General features: G+C 41.1%; 1 protein-coding gene across 6 annotated transcripts in view; it reads right to left on the reverse strand.

The window, feature by feature from the left end:
- The window catches only part of BABAM2 (BRISC and BRCA1 A complex member 2), a 450,382-nt gene that overhangs the window by 38,661 nt on the left and 390,448 nt on the right, over positions 1 to 21,273 (reverse strand). For all 6 annotated transcript variants that reach the window (XM_002757914.6, XM_017964446.4, XM_003734762.5 and 3 more), the window contains one exon: positions 2,953 to 3,106. In XM_002757914.6, the coding sequence (XP_002757960.4) occupies positions 2,953 to 3,106 (154 nt within the window). The remainder of the gene's footprint in view (positions 1 to 2,952; positions 3,107 to 21,273) is intronic.

Below are 21,273 nucleotides of genomic sequence, written 5' to 3' on the forward strand. Positions count from 1 at the left end.
CATGACCCCGAAGCCTGTGTTCACCCTGTAAGTGGTATTTCACTTGTGAGGGACAGAATTTGCTGGACAGCCATGAGAAAGAAAGAAGCACATGTGGTAGGAACAGCCTGGTCAGTGCCAGGAAGTGTCCTTTCTGAGGTTACACTGTTTAGAATTTTGCTCTACAGGAGGGAATAAACAGCTGATTCCACTCAAAAAAGGCTCTACTGCTGGTCATAAACCGTGAGCGTGTTTATGTCATGGGCAGAGCTCCCCAAGTGAATTACAGCCTTTTACGCACTGTGTACATACAGTATTTTCACAGGACAAAGAAACAGGGTGTGGAAGGAATGCTACAGTTGACCTTCCTCTCTTTCCATCTTTTTTCTTCAAACTTCTCCACCAGTCTCAAGCCTATACTGCAGGACACTTCTTCTACCGTGTTTATCTGGCTTTCTGACACAGTCCAGAGAAGTTACTAGTTCAGTTAAAGAATGGAAACTTTAAACTATTTCTTCTTGCTAGCACGAGCTGCTGGCTTTCTCCTTTATTATATTTAAAATGGATTCATCCTCACTACAGTAGAAAGCAGATTTTTTAAACATTACTTCAGATGTTTTCTTTAGACTGGTGTTAACATAAAGCAAATGTCTCTTGAAACTCTGAACCAATCTGTTAAGATAAACAGCCTTCACTTATGATATTCCTACACTGAAATCACAGGCTCGTGGTCTGCAACTTCTTCAAGACTCAATTCATACATGCTAAAATGTCTACTGAAGAAAAACACACACACACACACACACACACACACACACACACATACACACACACCAAGATAGTTTTGCCATGGAAACCACAAAGACATGTCTGGTTCAGACTCCACAGCACATACCACAAATAATGCCCATCTTCAAAGGGTAAGTCCTATGTATACACAGGGAAAGCCCAGAAAATTAAACAATATCAATCCTTTAAGCATAAAACATCCTTTGTAACTCCTTTTTTCCACTGCATTTCAAGGTATCTAAGTCTTAATCATTGTTAATGGTTATATTTGCATATGCTTGTTTTTGTCCTTAATGGAATTTCAGACTTGGGTGTCATGGATAAAAAGACAAAATAAAGGGAAAGAAGAAGGCACATTAGTTTCAGATAACAACTCAGGATTCCGCATATGAATCTGAGGCAGTCTTGGTTTCTAGAAGACACCCTTTCATTATTTAAGAGTCTCAGGCTGGGTGTGGTGGCTCACACCTAATCCTAGCACTTTGGGAGGCTGAGGCAGGTAGAGCATCTGAGGTCAGGAGTTCAAGACCAGCCTGGCTAACATGGCAAAACCCTGTCTCTACAAAAAATACAAAAATTAGTCAGGCATGGTGGTACGTACCTGTAGTCCCAGCTACTCAGGAGGCTGAGGCAAGAGAATTGATTGAACCCAGGAGGCAGAGGTTGCAGTGAGCTGAGATTACATCACTGCATCCCAGTGTGGGTGACAGAGCAAGACTCTGTCTCAAACAAAACAAAAGAAAACAAAAAAAAACAAAGGGTCTCAAGCCTGCTATAAGTGAAGGTCTAGTACTACAGAAAAATACATGTGAGGCTGGGAGCCCCCATGGAAGCGAATGGAGTCTCTCTGGGAGGAGGAGGCAAGAACAAGTCCGATTAAGTTCTTGATTAGTCACGGCTATTCAAGAACATTCCAGATCTGGAGGTCCAGGCTTTGTTTGTAGGTACTTTGAAACTGTCAGAAGCTTCATATGATAAAGGCTTTATCTCCCTTGCTGGGCTGTAGATTCCATGAAGACAGGGACAATTTCCAATTTGTTTATCATTATATTCCTAGCATAGAGCACAATGCTTGGAACATGGTAGATGCTTAATAAATACTGGATGAGCAAATGAAGAGGATGCTTAATAGATAGTCTATATTTGTGTGATCCTTTGGATCTGAACATCCTTCAGCTGGGATCACAGGTGTGAAGCATATGGCTGTTCCAAGCGAGAAAGTAATAACCACATGCCACTCCATGATTTATTTTTGGAAACTATGATTTTGATCCTTCTTCAATCTAGGAGGCCATGGTTCATGAAGACTGATGTTCCAGACACCAAAGTCTTAAATATAAAAAACACTCAGCATATTTCTATATTTACCTATTCTGGATGACTGAAGTGAGAGCCTTCCACACTGAGAGGTTCATGAGCAATAGCTGTACCTCTAAACTCCAAACTTTAGCCAACTTCAATCTCTATGAAATCCTACTTCCATATCTATTTTAATAGCCCTAAGCTATTTATTTGCATAGCTGTTTATTTGACCAAGAAATACACAGGTCTTACTTTAGGCAACTGGCTGTGGTATACACTGCAGAGATGCAATGAGGTATAGAATTCACAGAGATTCATTTCCATACGAAAGAGTGGCTACTGGCTCCAGGTATTGACTACTAAGCGAAATTCTGTTTACTGCCACCTGAAATTTTCCATTTTTAAAAAAACTATAAAAAAGTAGCTGCCAACATTTTAATCACTTATGCCATTTACCCACAACTTGAATTCCTACTTAGTATTTCTTCTCTACTCTAAATAGAGAGGTCTTTTCTGATAAATTCTTCATTCCATGAAAAAAATGCGGTCACGGCTAATTTTAGAGACCAACAGAAACAGTAGAAAAAGGAAACATTTTCAGATATAGATCAGTTTCTTCCTGATCAAGTTACAAAGGGCCATACAGTAAATCTTTTTGGTTTTCTAGGCCATACAGTCTTTGTTGCAACAACTGGCTCTGCCATTGCAGCATTAAAGCAGCCATAGATAACAAGCAAAGAAATGGGTGTGGCTGTGTTTCTATAAAGCTTTATTTACAAAAATAGGTGCAAGGCAGGATCTAGACTGCAGGCAGTAGCTTGCCAACCCCTGGACTAGATAAACAAAATGCTCTTATCTGTTGGAAATAACAGATTCACTTACTTTGCTCTTTTGGCCATTTCATTTCCATCCCATCTGGGGCTGTACGGATAATTTTTTTGGGCCTGGGAGTAAAGCTGTCCACTGTTGGTAAAGTGATAGACGGACTGAAATGTGAGCGTTGGCTGGTCTCGAGGAAAAAACAGAGGCAGGTCAACTGCGAAGACAGAAGAAAGAAAAAGACAGTTAGAGCATAAACACATCTTAAGATATGTTTTTGACTAAATCAGAATGTTAGGTACAAATCTCTATTTGAACTACAAATACTGGTTGAGGCTTGAATGAAAGGTGTGTTGTATAGAGAGGGACCAAGAAATAAAGTGACTTTTCCATCTTCAAGGAGTTTATAATCTAGAGAGGCAAATCACACGTGGGTGAAAATAGAAGGCATAATGTGTAGGTGCTGTGAGAATGCTACAAAATGGTCACAGAAGCTTAGGGAAGTATTCCTGGGTGTCTGCAACCAGGTGACGCTCTCCTCTAGCACTTCCCTGGATCACGATTCCACAGCAGAATTCTCTTTATATCTGGTTTAAGGGTCTATTACAGAGTAAACTCCTCAAGGGTTGGGCACTGTCTTCCACATCTATAATTTGATGGAGGAATTGGAACAGAGGCTGTTTTTCAAGAATGTATTTAGAAAAAAAGGTAAAGAGTGCAGGTGATAATCTTTCTACTTTATAGCATATGGCAACCAGACTACCAGGAAAAATCACTCTACTTCCAATCAAACAGTGAATTTTGATACTCAGCAGTTTCCATTTTTTCCATATGCATTACCACATATATTTATATCTCCTAAATCAGTGGGAGTTCCTTAATGGAATGCATCAGGGACTAATCTGAGCACTAAATATGTCTGCTGTGACAGTATAGGCTAATTCTAATCCTTGCTGTTAACATGTGTTAAAGCTTTATCTTTTCATTTTGGGGTTCTTTAACTAGTTTTTAAAAGTAAAATGATTTGTTATTAGTTGAGGCAAATCATCATTAAAAACACAGACTGTTTCAATAGCACATTCATAAAGGTATATAATGTATGTGTGTGTGAATGTTATCCACTTCTAGGAAAAAGAATAGGAACAGTATAAAAATAACAAGAAAAACAAGTATAGACTTTTCTAGATTGACAGAGTACCTTTACACACTGTATCTAGGTTGTTACTTAGAACTCCACAACAGAGACATTATCTTCAACATTTGTATTTAACAGGTGGGCAAACCTAAGGCTCTAGGAGGTTTATTAACTTTCTCATGTCACAGCTAGGCAGAGGCAAGACTCAAATCTAGTCCCATGATTCAAACACTAGGCTCCTACTATGCCCCATGTTGCCTTCTGCTCCAAAGGACACTGGCTTGATCTGCTTACGACTCATCCACTATGCCACAATTTAGGAAGCTAAAGTTGTCATTGTGAAGGGTGTATAAGGTTCATCTTTGAAGATATATTTAAAAATACATACCAGATAATTAGGCCAGGCACAGTGGCTCATGCCTGTAATCCTGGCACTTTGGGAGGTAGAGGTGGGTGGATCACCTAAGGTCAGGAGTTCAAGACCAGCCTGACCAACATGGTGAAACCCCATCTCTACTAAAAATACAAAAATTAGCCAAGCATGGTGCTGGGCACCCGTAATTCCAGCTACTCAGGAGGCTGACGTGGGATAATCACTTGAGGCGAAGGTTGCAGTGAGCTGAGATTGCACCACTGCACTCCAGCCTGGGAAACAGAGCAAGACTCCGTCTCAAAAATAAAGAAAGAAACAGAAATAATACTAGATAATTATACATCTATCAGTATTCCAGTCTGGGGTCACATTCAACTTGGACTAGGTCCTATCAGCACTCAATGAGATTTCTTGAAGGAAAACTTAGGTCTGCATCAGACTTCTAAAGAGAAGCCAAAAAACCCCCAAGAATCAAAAAACCATCCTGTTGGGAGGGACTCTTAGACCTCTGAGTACACTGACTCTGATGATGCCTGACTCAGTGCTGCAGGGGGTTTCTACAGATGAATCACACAACAACCAAAGAAAAGGGCACGATTTTGAATGTCCACTCTTTAGTCACACTTTTCAAGCACAATAGGGCAGTCTAAATGTGTCTATTGGTGCCAAAGCAGAGATTTCATAATAGATAGGAACAATACAAAATATGAAAAAGATGGACTCAAATGATAAATAATTTAATTCAGAAATCGCTTTTGAGTCCCTCCATTTTGCAAAGCATGATCTGTAACATCTTCCATCACTCTGCACAAATACTGGTTTCTAAAATTAACTTTATATATTTTCTCATTACTACTTCCATTTCTTCTGATTAATATGTTTGTATGTATGTACGTAGGTATGTATTTATTTTTGAGACAGAGTCTCGCTCTGTCACCCAGGCTGGATGGAGTACAGTGATGTAATCTCACCTAACTGCAACCTCTGCCTCCCAGGTTTAAGCAATTCTCATGATAATCCCAGCTCTTTGGGAAGCCAAGGAGGGCAGATTACCTGAGGTCAGGAGTTCAAGACCAGCCTGGCCAACATAGTGAAACCTGGTCTGTACTAAAAATACAAAAAGTTAGCTGGACATGGTGGCATGGACCTGTAATCCTAGCTACTTGGGAGGCTGAGACAGGAGAATCTCTTGAACCCGGGAGGCGGAGGTTGCAGTGAGCCAAGATCGCACCACTGCACTCCAGCCTGGGCAACAAGAGTGAAACTCTGTCCACCCCTCAAAAAATAAGAAAAAATAAAAGGTATTTGCATATACTTTGACTTCAGTTGTTTTATATTATTTACACTTCTGCAAATATAAAACAAGATATAGATTAATCTCCAAAGCAATCATTACTAGCAGACAAGTACCATGCAAGCTTCCTTACAAGAGAGCAACAATTTTAAACAGTAGAACTCAATGACAATAATTTATAAATTTAAAGCAAATACACTCATCACTCAGTATCCAAAGCAATGCAGATAATACCACAGGCTGTGTGATTTTCAAGCTACTGGCGTCTCTGGGCTTTGGAACGTCTTCTATATTTCGTTCTTATTATTTTGTTTTGTAGAAAATGAGCTGCTGGTATTAGCATTTTAATATGCTAAAAAATGATTTTTTCCCACCTACTTTGGAACCATCTTCTTTGACTCCCTAAATGTCCAAATAGCATCAGAAATAATTCAAAATGCAAAGGCAATTTATGTACCTGGGCAAGTGAGTTGTTCTGATTTTTAAAAAATGGCAGCAAGCTAATGTTGATATGTACCATGGTCCCCGAAAAGCACTGATTACATTATTTCTCCATGGAGATTTGTCTGACAAAGTGTAATTGTAGCCAATATTAAAATTTGAATACTTTCTCAGTGAACACAGTAAATGTATTATTAAGGGAGCAGGAATGGTCAGAGAACTTCAGAGATAAAATCGGCAATTCACATATGAGAAAATAAAATTTTAAAAATACAAATATCTTGCTTCATTCAGCTAAGTTGTAGCCTGTCTATATCAGTCAATGATCAACCAAACAATGGCTTATTTAAAAAAGTTCTGTGCATAAGAATGAGTTAATAACTAAAATATTTATGAGAAATACTTTGCATATTTCTGACAAGAATGATTTGAATGGTACAACTCAGTCAAGATTAAAAAAATTAAAACTTGCTTTCCTTGTCACCAAATGTTTCTGTCACTTAACTTTTGCCTGTGGGTTAAGCCATGCTTTTCTGATGCATAGTTAAATGATGACTTTAGAACTTCTACCAGCTGACCTGCTCTGAAGGAACCTCCCAAATTCCAAGGATTTGGGGCTCATAGTTTCAGCTATATCAAAATTGAACAGTTTAACCATTTGCTTTCTCTCTTTTTTTTTCTCTGTCACCTGGGCTGGAGTGCAGTGGTACGATCTCGGCTCACTGCAACCTCTGCCTCCTGGGTTCAAGTGGTTCTCCTGCCTCAGCCTCCTGAGTAGCCAGGATTACAGGCACCCGGCATTATGCCCAGCTATTTTTTTGTATTTTTAGTGGAGACAGCGTTTTACCATGTTGGCCAGGCTGGTCTCGAACTCCTGACCTCGTGATTTCCTCACCTCAGCCTCACAAAGTGTTGGGATTACAGGCGTGAGCCACTGCACCCAGCCACCATTTGCTTTCTTAGAACCTACAGGCTCAGGTTTGATTCTTAGAGCAGAATCATCCCATTTGATTCAGTTACTTATCGTCAGTATTATTTTGACAACAGCTTCCTCTTTCCTTCTTCCTGTCTACAGAGACTTGGTTGGCTCTTCATCTACAGAGGGGATGGTTTGTACTTGTTTAGTAGAATTTCAATAACCATTTCCTTTTTCTACCCCCCTTTTTTTCTTTTAGAGATAAGGGTCTTGCCACATTGTCCAGGCTGGTCTCCAACTGCTGGCCTCAAGTGATCCTCCCTCCTCGGCCTCTCAAAGTGTTGGGATTACAGGCATGAGCCACTGCACCTGGTCTCAATAACTATTTGTGAAGCTTTATTTTCTTCAAGAACTTGTTGAAACAAGTCACACCAAATGCTTCTTAATTCTGCACAAACCAGACTGTTCACAGGATGCATTCACAGGGCTCTGAAGCCCTGAGGGAAGAGAGGAAGAATTAAGCTCTGCAACAGCTGCCTCACTCTGGACAGTCCTTGCAGTGATGGGTTCTGCGGGTTACAGTCCCAGAACTTGTGGTGCTCTCCGACAACAGCCAACCGTGCAGCTTTGGGGGAAGATGCACTGATGAACTACATGCTGCCTCTCTGTGAACTCTGGTGAGGTTCAGGTAGTGGCTGCAGTTCTACCTTCCCAAGCAAACATGCTTACCTGCCCCTAACTGCTCATCTTTTCACTAGCAGACGACCCCAGTAAGGTGGTATCTCAGTTCATAAGACTTTCTAGAAACTTCTCACTTCTCCAAAAACCTCAACAATGGAAAAATGAATAGCAAAAATAAATGCCTTACCATGCATCTGATTCCCAGGATAGCCTATCAGACATTCAACATTTCAGGCATAGTTCTAACAAGTTTAATTATATAATTTTTCCAGAAAAAAACAAAATGTATCCAATTATGGCAAGATGAGGACAAGGCACATTAACAGCAAGTAGTCATAATTCATAGTCTAGCACAGAGGAAGAACATAACAAATACAAGCAGGGTTAGGAGGGCTGAAAGAAACCCAGTCTGGCCATTTAGCATAGGAACAAAAAGCTCCGTACACCCCAGTTGTCCCTTACACTATCACCACACAGTAAGTGATATTCACTCCCAGTCTTGGTAGTGGTGGCAGGCAGTTGTGGCTGCCTACCAAACACCCATTCTTCATTCTTCTTTCTTATGGGCAGAGCCTTCCTCTCGCCCCAGAGTCTGACAGTGCTGGATATCACTCTCTTAGCCTTCCATAAACCAAGACATGGAAATGTGACTCAGTCCTGCCAATATGCCCTGGAGGGAAGTGGGCTATGGGTCTTTTCAGAAATATTTTCCTCTCTGATTAAACACACGCATAAGGAGAAGCCCCCATCTCATTCTTCCCTTAGAGCTGATCATGTGAGATCTTGAGGCTTGGTGTTGAGTCGCCCATCTTGTGACCATGAGGGAAGGTCAGCCTGTCATCATTGTGTGACAATGATGGATTCACCATCCCTGAACTACCCAGCTCTGGATTTCTTGTTAATGTGAGATGATTACAAATCTTTACTATTAAACCTCTTGAAATTTGGGTCTTGTAATACTTGCAGTCAAATGTATCTAAGGAAATGTTATTTCCTGAAGCTTCCGTTCAAGATAATTATATAATCTATTTCAGAAATATTTCCACCAAGCATGGTTAACAAAGCCTTCAAGGCGCTTAAGTAGGAAAGTTTTAGTTGTCTGGAAAATTCAGTTTTGCGGGACAGTTCGATCCTTGAAAATGGCAAACAAATGAGGGGTCAACCATAATTGCTTCCCTGGGAGCCACATCTTCAAATATTTTCATCATTATTCACAAGTTGGCCATTATTTCATTTCTTCAAACCTTCCACACTATATATTTCTGGGCTTCCCCCTGTGCTCTTGGGTCAGCAGGGAAGATACTCATAGATTCGCTTTGTGGTGGTTATGGTTATATTCCCATTTCCAGGCCTATCAGGACATTCCAATTCCTCAAAGCCTCATTAGGAACCGTTTTAACCCCTTGTTGAATTGCCATAAAGTCACTCTCCGATGAGGATTCCATTTGAGGCTGATTCTTCCTGAAAGCCATTGGTACACAAGCAATGTGGGAAGCCTGCCCTATATTTACTGACCAACCCCAATCTTACTACCTACACACTAAACCTTTGAGACCTGTGGATTCCAACCACTGGAAAATTAACACTACATATCCAAAATACTCACTACAAGAAATAGAAAGTAACATTTTCCAATTCAGAAGTATCTATTCAAAGTATCTCCATTTATTATCACTGCCTTTCATTTAATTGACAAGAAAGACTAAATATTAACCAGATTTTGTTAAATGGGTTTGACTTTTCACTGGTTTAAACTGTTTGTTATATAACCATGTAAACAAATTATCCTTGGGTTTTTTTTTTGAGATGGAGTTCGCTCTTGTTGCCCAGGGTGGAGTGCAGTGGCACGATCTTGGCTCATTGAAACCTCCTGGGTTCAAGTGGTTTTCCTCTTCAGCCTCCCAAGTAGCTGAGATTACAGGTGTAATTACAGGCAGATTACCACCACATCTAGCTAATTTTTTGTATTTTAGGTAGAGATGGGGTTACACTGTGTTGGCCAGGCTGGTCTCAAACTCTTGAGCTTGGGTGGTCCATCCATCTTGGCCTCCCAAAGTGCTGGGATTACACGCGTGAGCCACCATGCCTGGTCTATCTTTGGGGTTTCAATATTACCAAACTGAAGCTTGAAGTTTCTTAGTTTTTTCTGCATATGCTAAAAAATCCTATAATGGAAAGAGCCAGCCTGGTATGCCCTTGAAGTCAGATAAAGTGAGTTCAAATCTTGGCCACACCATTAATTAGTGGTGACATCATAGGCAAAATATTTCACCTCTTTGAATCCTGATTTTCTCATCTGTAAAATGAGGATAATAATTTATATCTCATAGTGTTTTTTGAAAGGATTAAATAAAACCCAAACAGGTACTCAGTATAAGTGCTCATTTCTTTTCCCTATCACCCTTTTTAAAGTGTTTCTTTTCCATCTAGCTTTATCCACTGTTCCGTATATGTGAAATTTCTGGTAACTACAGCATACATTTCAGGTTCTTAAATTCTAATTATTTTGATGTAAATCTTTCTAAACTTCACATCTCAGTAAATATGATACACTGAAAATAAATTAGCCTTTTTTGGAAGACAGAGAACACATGAAAAGTTATACACAGTGGCCCAAGTGTTGAGGAAGACTGAGCTTACTATTTCACAAATACCTCCTACCTAAGAGCCCATATTCCCACAACCTCATTTCTGAAAATGCACCTCAAGCGATTTTAATTTACCTCCCCAGGTAGGAATCACTGCATAGAACTGTGAGGTCCCCAAGTGGAGGGGCCATGAATTAGTTATTTTAGTATTGCTAGCACTTAGCGCAGTGCATGACACATGAGAAACACTCAGCCTGCTGAACTGAAGGAAGGGCTCATATGAAAGACATGCAAATTAAAACCTCAATGAACTTCTACCCATACCCATTAGATTGACAAACATTTAAAAACTGGGAAATACCCAAGTGTTGTCAAACCTATGGAACATTGGGAATTCCCATTCCCTGATGATGATGATATAAATTGCTAAAACTCTTGTACAATAAAACTGAAGGTGTACATACTCCACGACACAGCAATTCCACTCCTAAGGAACTACTGCATGTGCGTAAGATCGCAGGCCTGATATAGTACCACCTGTGTTAACAAAAACTGGAAACATCTTAAATGTCTATCAGCTGGAGACTGGATAAATACATCACCCATATTCTTTCACAGGAATACCTTGCAGCAGTTTAAATGAATGAGCTAGGGCTACATGTATCAACCTAGTTGAATCTCCAAGACCTAATGTTCAGTGAAAAAAGCAAGTTACAGATGAACACTGTTCAGTACATATTTACAAGGTTCAAAAACACGCACACGTTACATATTTAGGAATGTCTAGTAATGAAAGTATAAAAACATACATGGGAAAGATATACACCAAATTAAGGGGAGTGGTTACCTCTGTGGGTTGGGAAAAGGGAGTGAAGGATGGGGATACGTCTTGGAGGGGCACTCAAGGCACTTCATCTGAATTGACAGTGTGCTATTGCTTTTTCTCTTTTTTTTTGAGACAGAGTCTCTCCGTCACCCAGGCTGGAGTACAGTGGCATGATCTTGGCTTACTGCAACCTCCGCCTCCTGGGTTCAAGCTGGGTTCAAGTGGTAGGATTACAGGCGTGAGCCACTGTGCCTGGTTTGACAGTGTGCTATTTCTTTCAAAAAGTCAGAAACGGCCAGGTGTGGTGGCTCACGCCTGTAATCCCAGCACTTTGGGAGGCTGAGGCAGGTGGATCACGAGATCAGGAGTTCGAGACCATCCTAGTTAACATGGTGAAACCCCATCTCTACTAAAAACACAACAATTAGCTGGGTATGGCGTTGTGCACCTGTAGTCCCAGCTACTTGGAAGGGTGAGGCAGGAGAATTGCTTGAACCTGGGAGGCAGAGGTTGCATTGAGCTGAGATCGCACCATTGCACTCCAGCCTGGGCGACAGAGTGAGACTCCGTCTCAAGAAAAAAAAAAAAGTCACAAGCGATTACAACAAAGTATGAAGATTTGATTAGGGTGGTTACATCGGTTTTTGTTTTCATAGTTGTTATAAACATGTGTAAGCTTTAAATAGTTATAATTTTTAAAAGTTTAAAAAGCAAGACAATATTCATAGAAGCAGAATCAGTATGATTCCATTTATATAAAGTTCAAAAATAGAAAAAAATGAATGATATATTTTTATGGATATATACTAGGTGGTAAAGCTATTGAGAAAATCGAGGGGGCAGTTAACATAAAGTTCAGGGTAGTGGTTTCTTCTGGGAGAGACACCCATAGGATGTCTATGATACTGGCACTATTAAATTTGGTGGTGTTTTATGAGTTTTTAAAGTGTGTGGGTATATTTTATATAATTGTGTGTGTGTGTGCAAAGGTATGTTTGTGTATAAACAGATAAATATTACTTTAAAATGGGGGCATTTATAAAAAAAAAAACTAAGAGGGTCAGGAAAAGTGAATAGTCTTCAGAAAAAAAAAAAAAAAAGAAAACACCACAGTAGGTAGAGCGCCAGGAATAATGAGGGTGTCCATGCCCTCGAGCTCATGGTCTGGAAAAGGAGACCTGGCAAGTTCAATAAGCAACTTCAGCCGAGCACGCCAAGACAATATAGGAGGCACACACGTGGTGTCATGCAGGGAGAGGGACAGCTGAAGAAGAGATGGACTTTGAGTTGGTTCTAGAAGGTTACAAGTTGAATTAGAATTGGAGCTTGGGGAGTATCTCATAGAAAGGAAAAGACTCAACAAAGCATTTGATACTATGTAAATATAATTCTCCACTTTTTATTTTGCTCTTTTGGTATCATATATTCAATGTAGAAAAGCCATAACCTAACCCAGCACTTTGGGAATCCAAGGTGGGTGGATCACTTGAGGTCAGGAGTTCAAGATCAGCCTGACCAACATGGTGAAACCCTGTCTCTACTAAAAATATGAAAATTAGCTGGCTGTGGTGGTGGGTGCCTGTAATCCCAGATACTCGGAGGCTGAGGCGTGAAAATTGCTTGAACCTGGGAGGTGGAGGTTGCAGCGAGCTGAGATCATGCCATTGCACTCCAGCCTGGGCGACAGAGTGAGACCGTCTCAAAAAAAAAAAGAAAAAAGAAAAGCCGTAACCTGTCCTATCTTACCAGTGTTTCCCACTACTCTCCTGACTTTTGTATCTGTGAAGAGAAATAGGTGGCACGAAGATGAAGGAAGCAGATGCTGGTATCAGGAAGTTCACAGGTCAAGTCCTTCTCCCTGTCTGGAAGGTGCCCCTTGTTTTTCTGGGTTTATTTGGTTTTACTCTCATCAAAGTTCAGATGATCAGAAATGCCTCTTCTCTGGAACTCTGCATGCTTTGAACCTGTGCTCCCAAGCAGGGCTCACTCAAGGTGAGTCCGCATGAGGACAAAAAAAAAAAAAGCCTATCAGTGGCTGAGGCTGGGATGAAGGGGTCCCCAGAGGAGGAACCCCTCTGTCCCTCTGCTTCATCCACTCCCTCATCCATCACACACTGAGCAGATTCTCTGTTCCAGGCCCCATGCTGGAACTGAGGGTCCACATTTCCTGGAGAGAGGCCGGGTGTGAGCTGTGACCCTCCTGCCTGCTATACCATCTAGGTTCTGTGCCCTCTGGATATGCCTCCTACTTGGATCCTAGCCCCTTTGCTGCTCTGAGATTCTCATTTCCTCAGGCCTGGCTCTGTGTTCATTGCTTTCAACCTGTTCTTGCTTCCAACTCTGTGAGGCAGTCCAAGCCCCACCTTTCAGGAAGCCTTCCTTGCATGCTCCATCACTCAGTGATTTCTCCAGCCTCCGTGTCCACGTAATCCACCTCTCAGCTAGACTGTTGACAATTTCAGCGTATTTATCTTTATGTTAGATTCCCACATGTGTGCCACTGGGGTAGACACACGGTAGGTAGTAGACGCCTATTTAGTGACTGGCATTGACTAGTGAGGAAATGGTAACTGCACTAGAAATGTACAAAGAAACATACTTTCATGAGATACAGAAAGAAATCGAGCAAGAGAAAACACCATAAATAGCATTTAGTACTGTTTTAACTTCTATTTTTAAAAGAATTGAGTCACAATAAATAAACTCCTGGCCTGGGAGGATTAAAAAAGAAATCTGGCTAAATTAAGGAAGAGTTTGATTAAAAGAATCCTTAAATAAATTACAATGTATTCAAATGCAAAACAGTTAGCACTTAAAAATTGGGCAAAGTCTTGAAAAAGTCAGAAGCTTATAATTTCAAAGAATTCACGGACAATGTACTAAATGTAAATGATAAGAAGGAAAAGGGCAAATGAGGTGTCTGTGGTTAAAGTAAGGGGTCAGTTTAAATTCCTGTCTTGAAAAATTAGAACAAAGCAGCTAGATACAAATTTGGGAATACTGTGACTACCCCAATGTGAAGGATGACTAATGTGGCTTTAGGAAGAAAAAAAAAGTTCCTCAAATGAATCTAACTTTTTTCCCTAAAGGATCTCGCTATGACCTTTATATTCTAGAGAAAATAACATGTATCCAAATCGACAAACATTTCCTGAGCACCTACCCTGGTCAGCTCTAGGGAAACCCAGCAGAGTAAGGCCAAGTCCTCCTCCCCACAGTGCCAGCATGTTCTCAACTCACTATTCTCAGGAAGGGAGGCGAGGATGAAGGTTGTAACAGAGGTGTTGACTCCCATATGGTAAGGGGCAAAGATAACTCCATCAAAGGGCTGCTAGGAGGCTTATTAGATGAGATGGCTTTGGGCAGGGCCTTGAAAAACAACTAGGATTTGGACAGGCAGTGGCAGTGGGAAGGCTATGGCTAGGAAGGGAGGGAGAGGCAAGAGAATCCGGGCAGAGGGAAAAGTGTTGAACATTCCCCAGTGCGGGAATGCGGCAGATCTGGGTAAATGGAATACAGGCTGAAGGACAGAAGCTAGAGCAGAGGAGCCCTGGATAAAGCTGTCAGACTGTGGAGTGTTTTGACGACATAGCGAAGGGCTGTGAATGTATTTCTATGAGCAGTGATACCCTTGAACATTTCTAGGAATAAAAGCCCACACCACTCATTCCAGTGTGGCAGACATTTTCCTATAATACCCCCAGCATGGTACAAATCCTCTAGAATGGAGAATGCTTTGGAAAGTATAATGTACAAATCAAAAATACGTTATTATTTATTACTAGAAGGATGTGATTATTTAATTCTCAGTATAGGAACTAATTCCTCTTTACAAAACATCTCCTAAGACTTATCAGCCAGGTGTGGTGGCTCATGTCTGTAATCCTAGCACTTTGGGAGGCTGAGGTGGTAGGATCATGTTCACGGGAGACTCTGAGTGGAGTCTTGGTAATGGACTTCCTGTGTAAAAAATCCAGAGTCAGGCCTCAAGTTTGGGATCGGGTGTAAGACTGGCGCAGGCCACAGTTTAAATCAAACATCTGGCAGAGGTATTACATGTTTCCTCATAAGACATGGTTAGAAGTTCTGGTTACCATGTCATTCCCCCATGCAGAAACCTTCATTAGCCTATTTTTATTTCTACATTATCCTTTCCAAGCAGTTTCTACGCTGTATTTATACCGTGCAGGGATATTACAATTGTAAGAAAATGTCTGACCCACTACAATGAGTGAAATGGGGATATTTTCCCAAGAAATGTTAAAAAGTAAGCCACTGAGTCTGTGAGATGGGTGGGGAACAGCTAATCTGGGTGAAGCTGGCTGCTGAGTGAGGAAGGCATGTGCTCTGGAGATGGGCGTGCCTCTTTCCCCATTCCTAAGACTGGAAAACCTTTAAGCTCAGCGTTGGAAATGAAGCAGGTAAAGCACGCCATACACTGTCTGGCACACAGGAAGTGCTTGCCAAATAAAGGCTGTAACCTAAAGGAACATAGGGTTGGGAGAATGGGATACTGGGAAGAAAATGGTGTTTGGAATTGGACAGATCTGGGCTTGATTCCTCCTCTGCCAGTTGCTACCTGGGTGACCTCAGGCAATTGACTAAACTCTCTGAGTCTAGGTTTTCTCATCTTTAAAATGGGATAATACCTACCTTGCAAGGCTGTTGGATGGTTTACATGACATAATGAGTATATGTGCAGAACACTTGGCACATAGCAGGTCTTCATAAGTGATACCTATTATTACTCACTTTTCTCTTAGAAGCAATTAAAACAAACAAACCTGACTCTATATAATTTCTTTTCTACCCTGATTTCCAGCTGAGAAAATACAACCAAGCTTTCAAAACAACTTTCAAAACAAGTTGAAAATTAAGCCTTCAACTTAGTTTTGTCCACCTCTTTATTTGAGTAAATTCAGAGTCCTTTGGAACTCTTTACTTTTAATTCTACAATCTTCTTCCATCAAATAAAAAATTGTAACTCTAGAGAATCTATGCTCAAAGAGGGCCCTGTAGCCAAACCAGACCACATATCAGAAAAAGTTCTGAACAGAGAGGAGGCCTGATGAAATCTTGGTCAGACAGTTTTCTTTTGGGCTTTGATTATGAAATATTCTCCCAATTCTCATAGGTGCTTTAAGATAAAGGCTTTTTCTTTTTTGCTAACCAATTTATTTGTGAGTGGTTTTGTTTTGTTTTTTTAAAAAAGACCAGCAGGCCGGGTGTGGTGGCTCATGCCTGTAATCCCAGCACTTTGGGAGGCCCAGGCGGGTGGATCACCTGAGGTCAGGAGTTCGAGACCAGCTTGGCCAATGTGGTTTAGTAGAAACCCTGTCTCTACTAAAAATACAAAAATTAGCCAAGTATGGTGGTGCGTGCCTTTAATTCCAGCTACTTGGGAGGCTGAGGCAAGAGAATCGCTTGAACCTGGGAGGCAGAGGTTGCAGTGAGCCAAGATTGCGCAGCTGTACTCCAGCCAGGGTGACAGAGCAAGACTCCATCTCAAACAAAAAAGAAAAAAAGACCAGCAATATAATCAATCTTTGTATATTAGGATTACCTGTTTGGCCTATGAATTATCCAGGTTTTTGTTTTCTTTTGTTGTTACTGTGTTTTGACTAGCTCCTTGGTCATTACTTCTATGAGCATGGGTGGGAGAGGCAGCAGGGGAATGGGAATTAATGTTCCTCTTTGACAGCAATTCCGATTAGAAATTTCATTTGAGATAAAGGTATGATTGCTGCCTGAAATACTGTTTTTAAATGTCATATTATTCTGAAATTTAACTAACTCAAAGAGAATAAACCGTGCAATCATAAGGTGATCATGTTGAGGCTAGCCCTCGACTTGGATGAGTTGCCTGACTTTTATTTAAAGGAATAAGATACGTTTCAGTCAAAGGTATTGAATCATTGTTAATCCTAAGAAAAGCATGCATATTCACACTCAGCAAACCATTTCTGACAGCAGTGCCTTCCAGATAACTGAAAGCTCTAAAACTTTTATTTTTCATTGTTTGTGATAAAAAATCTTTGTAAAAATCACATTTACTTCTGTGCTATCGCTTTCTAAATGACTCAAAGTCAAACTTATGAATATCAATACTTATAGAGTGGGCCATACAATTGTGACATCAAGGCCTATGTCATGCCAGTCCCTAAGCTAAGTGTGTCCTCCTCTATTTGCAGTTTCTTGGTTCCCTCCACACCTACCTCCTGGGCCCAGGCTATTAGGTTACTCTTCTCGTATTCTTACAATGTTAGTATATTTATGTACCACAGACCTTCTCTGGGAAGTTAAACTGCAAAGAACTTGAAACAAACTAACAAATAAACAAACAAAATACAGAATGTTCCAAGGGACTTGGGAACTAGCCACCAAGGTTACTAGAAGGTGAGAGTCAGGCCTGAGAGTGAAATACAGAGAAGTGGTGACCCACTTGAGTTACTTCTTCCTGGCTACCTTCTGACAAGTGTACTTACAGGGTGTATTGTAGCTAGGTGAGACATTTACTTAAAAATCTCTAAGTCTTGTCTTAACACAGGATATATTTGCTAAAGCGCAGTTCAGCAAGGAGCCCTGCAAATCAACTCTCCATTTAACAAATGAGGAGATTATGCTCTAGAGTGGTGAACTGCCTCAACTGCCTCTGCAGAGAGAAGCCCAGAGTCCAGAGAGCTACATCCACAGTACCAGGCCGCTGTATTTAACACAGTACATCTCCCTGCAGGAACACAGTAACTGCCACTACAATAGCTGTACAACTTTGGGTTACTGATTAATCTATGTTTGAGAAATCTCTTACTACAGACCATCGTTAGGCATGGGGTTTTTTAAATCTTGTTTTTCATTCTGATAAATACTTTCTTAATGTTAAGAAAAAGGAGAAAAATCAGCATTTATTGAATACCTACAATGTGCTGGGTGCTTTCTGCCATATGATTCCGCCTAGCCCCCTTCTAGGAGTATGCCTGCCCTGGAGCAAGCCAGAGAACTTGAAGCTGTGGCCAGGAGTCGACCCTGCCTGCTGGGTCTGGAGCCCATGCTCTTTCTACAAGTGCTATAAATGTGATTTGCCACTTGTTTCTGATGTGGAAGGAGCTTCTGCTTGGCTATTTTGAATCATCTACCATTTCAGCCAGGGGTTGCTATAGGCAAGCACATCTCTGGCTGTTGGTCAAGAAAGCGCAAATGTCTGAGAGACTGACAGACACAGTCGTACTTGGCAGTAGGAAGAGTATGATGTCTGTCTTGGTCTGAACCAAGTTAAGCTCAAGGGCACAATGATCTTGGACTTTTAAGAATTTTTATTTTTGATGTTTTCATGTCTTTGTTTTATACCTTTCGGTTGGGAAAACATCTTACAGTCATATCTACGCGGTCTTAATGGCATCCGACACTGTTGCTCACTTCTGTCCTTCTCCTATGGTTTCCATAACACTGTATTGATCTGCTACTTCTCTTCCTTTTAAAATTTTTACTGCCTCTTTTTCTCCATCTGCTTAACACTCCCTCAATCCCAAAACTCAGTTGAGGGACCTGTTAAGCCTGAAGGCTTGGCTTCAGTGCTCCTTTTTCAGAAAGTCTCATGTGATATTAACAACCTTTGATGACCTCAAAATATCCATATCCTTCCCTGATTGCTCACCTCTGCTCCAGTCTGATAATTTCAGAGGCCTGGAGAATGTTATCATATAAACTTTATGGGTCAAATATGTATTGTCGGCCAGGCATGGTGGCTCACACCTGTAATTCCAGCACTTTGGGAGGCTGAGGTGAGCAGATCACCTGAGGTCGGGAGTTTGAGACCAACCTGAGCAACATAGAGAAACCCTGTCTCTACTAAAAATACAAAAAATTAGCCAGGCATGGTGTCACATGCCTGTAATCCCAGCTACTCAGGAGGCAGAGGCAGGAGAATCACTTGAACCTGGGAGGCTGAGGTTGTGGTGAGCCAAGATCTTGCCATTGTACTCCAGCCTAGGCACAAGACTGAAATTCTGTCTCAAAAAAAAGAATGTATTGTCTCATTTGTGTCTTCAAGATGGGCATACCACCTCATTTACAGACAAGAACACTGAAACTCAGGAACAAAAAGCAGCTTATTTCGAATTAGGTGACAGAGCTGGCCTTGAATTCAAGTCCTCAGATGTTAAATCCAGTGGCTCTGATGTCACTAGAATGTTCTGCTACCAACCAGGGAAGAATCATACTACATGTCTGAAATAAAAGTTACAACCTGCTCCCCATTTGCCATCAGATTGGGTTGAATATTCTGCCAAATGGAAAACCTTTGAGTAATTTTGGGTGCTTTTTGTCCATCTCTGGAAAGGCTCCCATCCTGAAGAGGACAGGACACTGTCCTGCTGGGAGGGGGCTGGTGGGGCTGGTGGGTCACATTTACTTCCACTGTGGATAAACAGAAATGGGAATGTATATTTTTAAAAATACTGACCTACTTCATACAGCAATATATACTTTTGGTCAATCCGAAGAACAATTGGTAAGGCTTCCCACACTTACCATTTTAGGTCAGCTCAAATACCAATCAGTTCACACCAATTCAGTAAGCTTTGTCTGCCTCCAGGAATTGTCCTTCTATCTGTCCTACACATGGAGGCCAGTTTAATTACCTTAATTGTGCCCCTTGTCCTAGTCCACAGGTACTAGCCTAGGCCTTCTGGATAAAAATACAATCCTTGAATGCCAGTAGGGGCAGCTCAGGGGAGGCCTTGGGAGCCTTTCCTTCTAAGGTGTGGTACAGCCCATCAAGTTCAGGTTAAAAGACTAGGGACTGAATAGAGAAGCTGAAGTTCATATATACAGAGCATTTAAGCACAGATGAAAAATATCAGCTTAGAAATAAAAAAAGAAAGGCAAGGGGCTTTAAAATAAAGTACCTTAACCCTGGTCACACTGCAGCAGAGTCTGATGTGGACTCAACAGCTAACCCCTTCTCATTCAGCCTGTCTGTTGCTCTTTCAATAAAACAGCTGCTCTCACTGGCCCTGCCTTACTCATGACCCCTCACCAGCACTCTGTGATGGAAATCTCTTTGTTTCTGGAGGCCAAATGGCTCTTTCTAGATAAATTATGATTGGTTCCATGGAAAAACAGGTTTGGTTCTTTACACATTCAACTTGCTAAATCACCACTCGACCTTAGCTCATAGAAAAACTAAAGTGAAATCTGCAAAGTAGTGCCTGAGTAGGTGCCAGCATGGATCAGGAGAAAGGATTTGTGAATCTCAGGTCTAGCAGAATATTTTACTAAAGAGTGTCGTATTTTTACATGCACACACACACACACACATTTGTATCTAAATATATCTGTGTATGTGTGTATGTATTTGGTTTAAGAAGCAGAGCAGTTTAATACTTAAACAACAAAACAAGAGTTTGTCTGAAACTCAAAGAAGGTGACCATGAGCATTCTTGACCATGGGACTCTAGATCACTGAGTTAGAGCAACTTTTAGCAGAGCAAAGAATGGCCCATGAGATTTTAACTACTTAAAAATCAGTTATGAGTCTTGGCACAGCGGCTCACACCTGTAATCCCAAACTTTGGGAGGCTGAGGCAGGAGGATTGCTTGAGCCCAAGGAGTTTGAGACGAGCCTGGGCAACATGGTGAGACCCCGACTCTACAAAAAATAAAAAAATGTACAAATGTGGTGATGTGTACCTGTAGTACCAGCTACTTGAGAGGCTGAGATGAGAGAATTGCTTGAGCCCAGGAGGTCAAGGCTTCAGTGAGCTGTGTTCACACCACTGCATCTAGCCTGGGCAACAGATCAAGACTCTGCCTCAAAAAAAACAAAATTAGTTATGATTTGATATGAGAGTAGGACCAAATGCATTCTTGCAAGTCAAATAAGAAAGGGTATGCGAGTTTGTACATTTACTTAAAAAGCCTTTGAGTTGCCCTGTCTGCACTAACCCTTATGCTAAGGAGTTTGAATACAGAAGTTGGGGGTTTCGAGATGAAGTAAAAATGAACTCTGCCTCAAAGGGCTCAGCATTGGGGAAAGTCAGTGAACAAAATAATCCCAATAGAGTAGGAGAAGCGCTAAAACAGGAGGCTGCATGAATGGCTGCTGGGGTCCGGAGGAAGGACTGACTGGCCAC

Source organism: Callithrix jacchus, chromosome 14, assembly GCF_049354715.1.
Source record: "Callithrix jacchus isolate 240 chromosome 14, calJac240_pri, whole genome shotgun sequence".
NCBI lineage: Eukaryota > Metazoa > Chordata > Mammalia > Primates > Cebidae > Callithrix > Callithrix jacchus.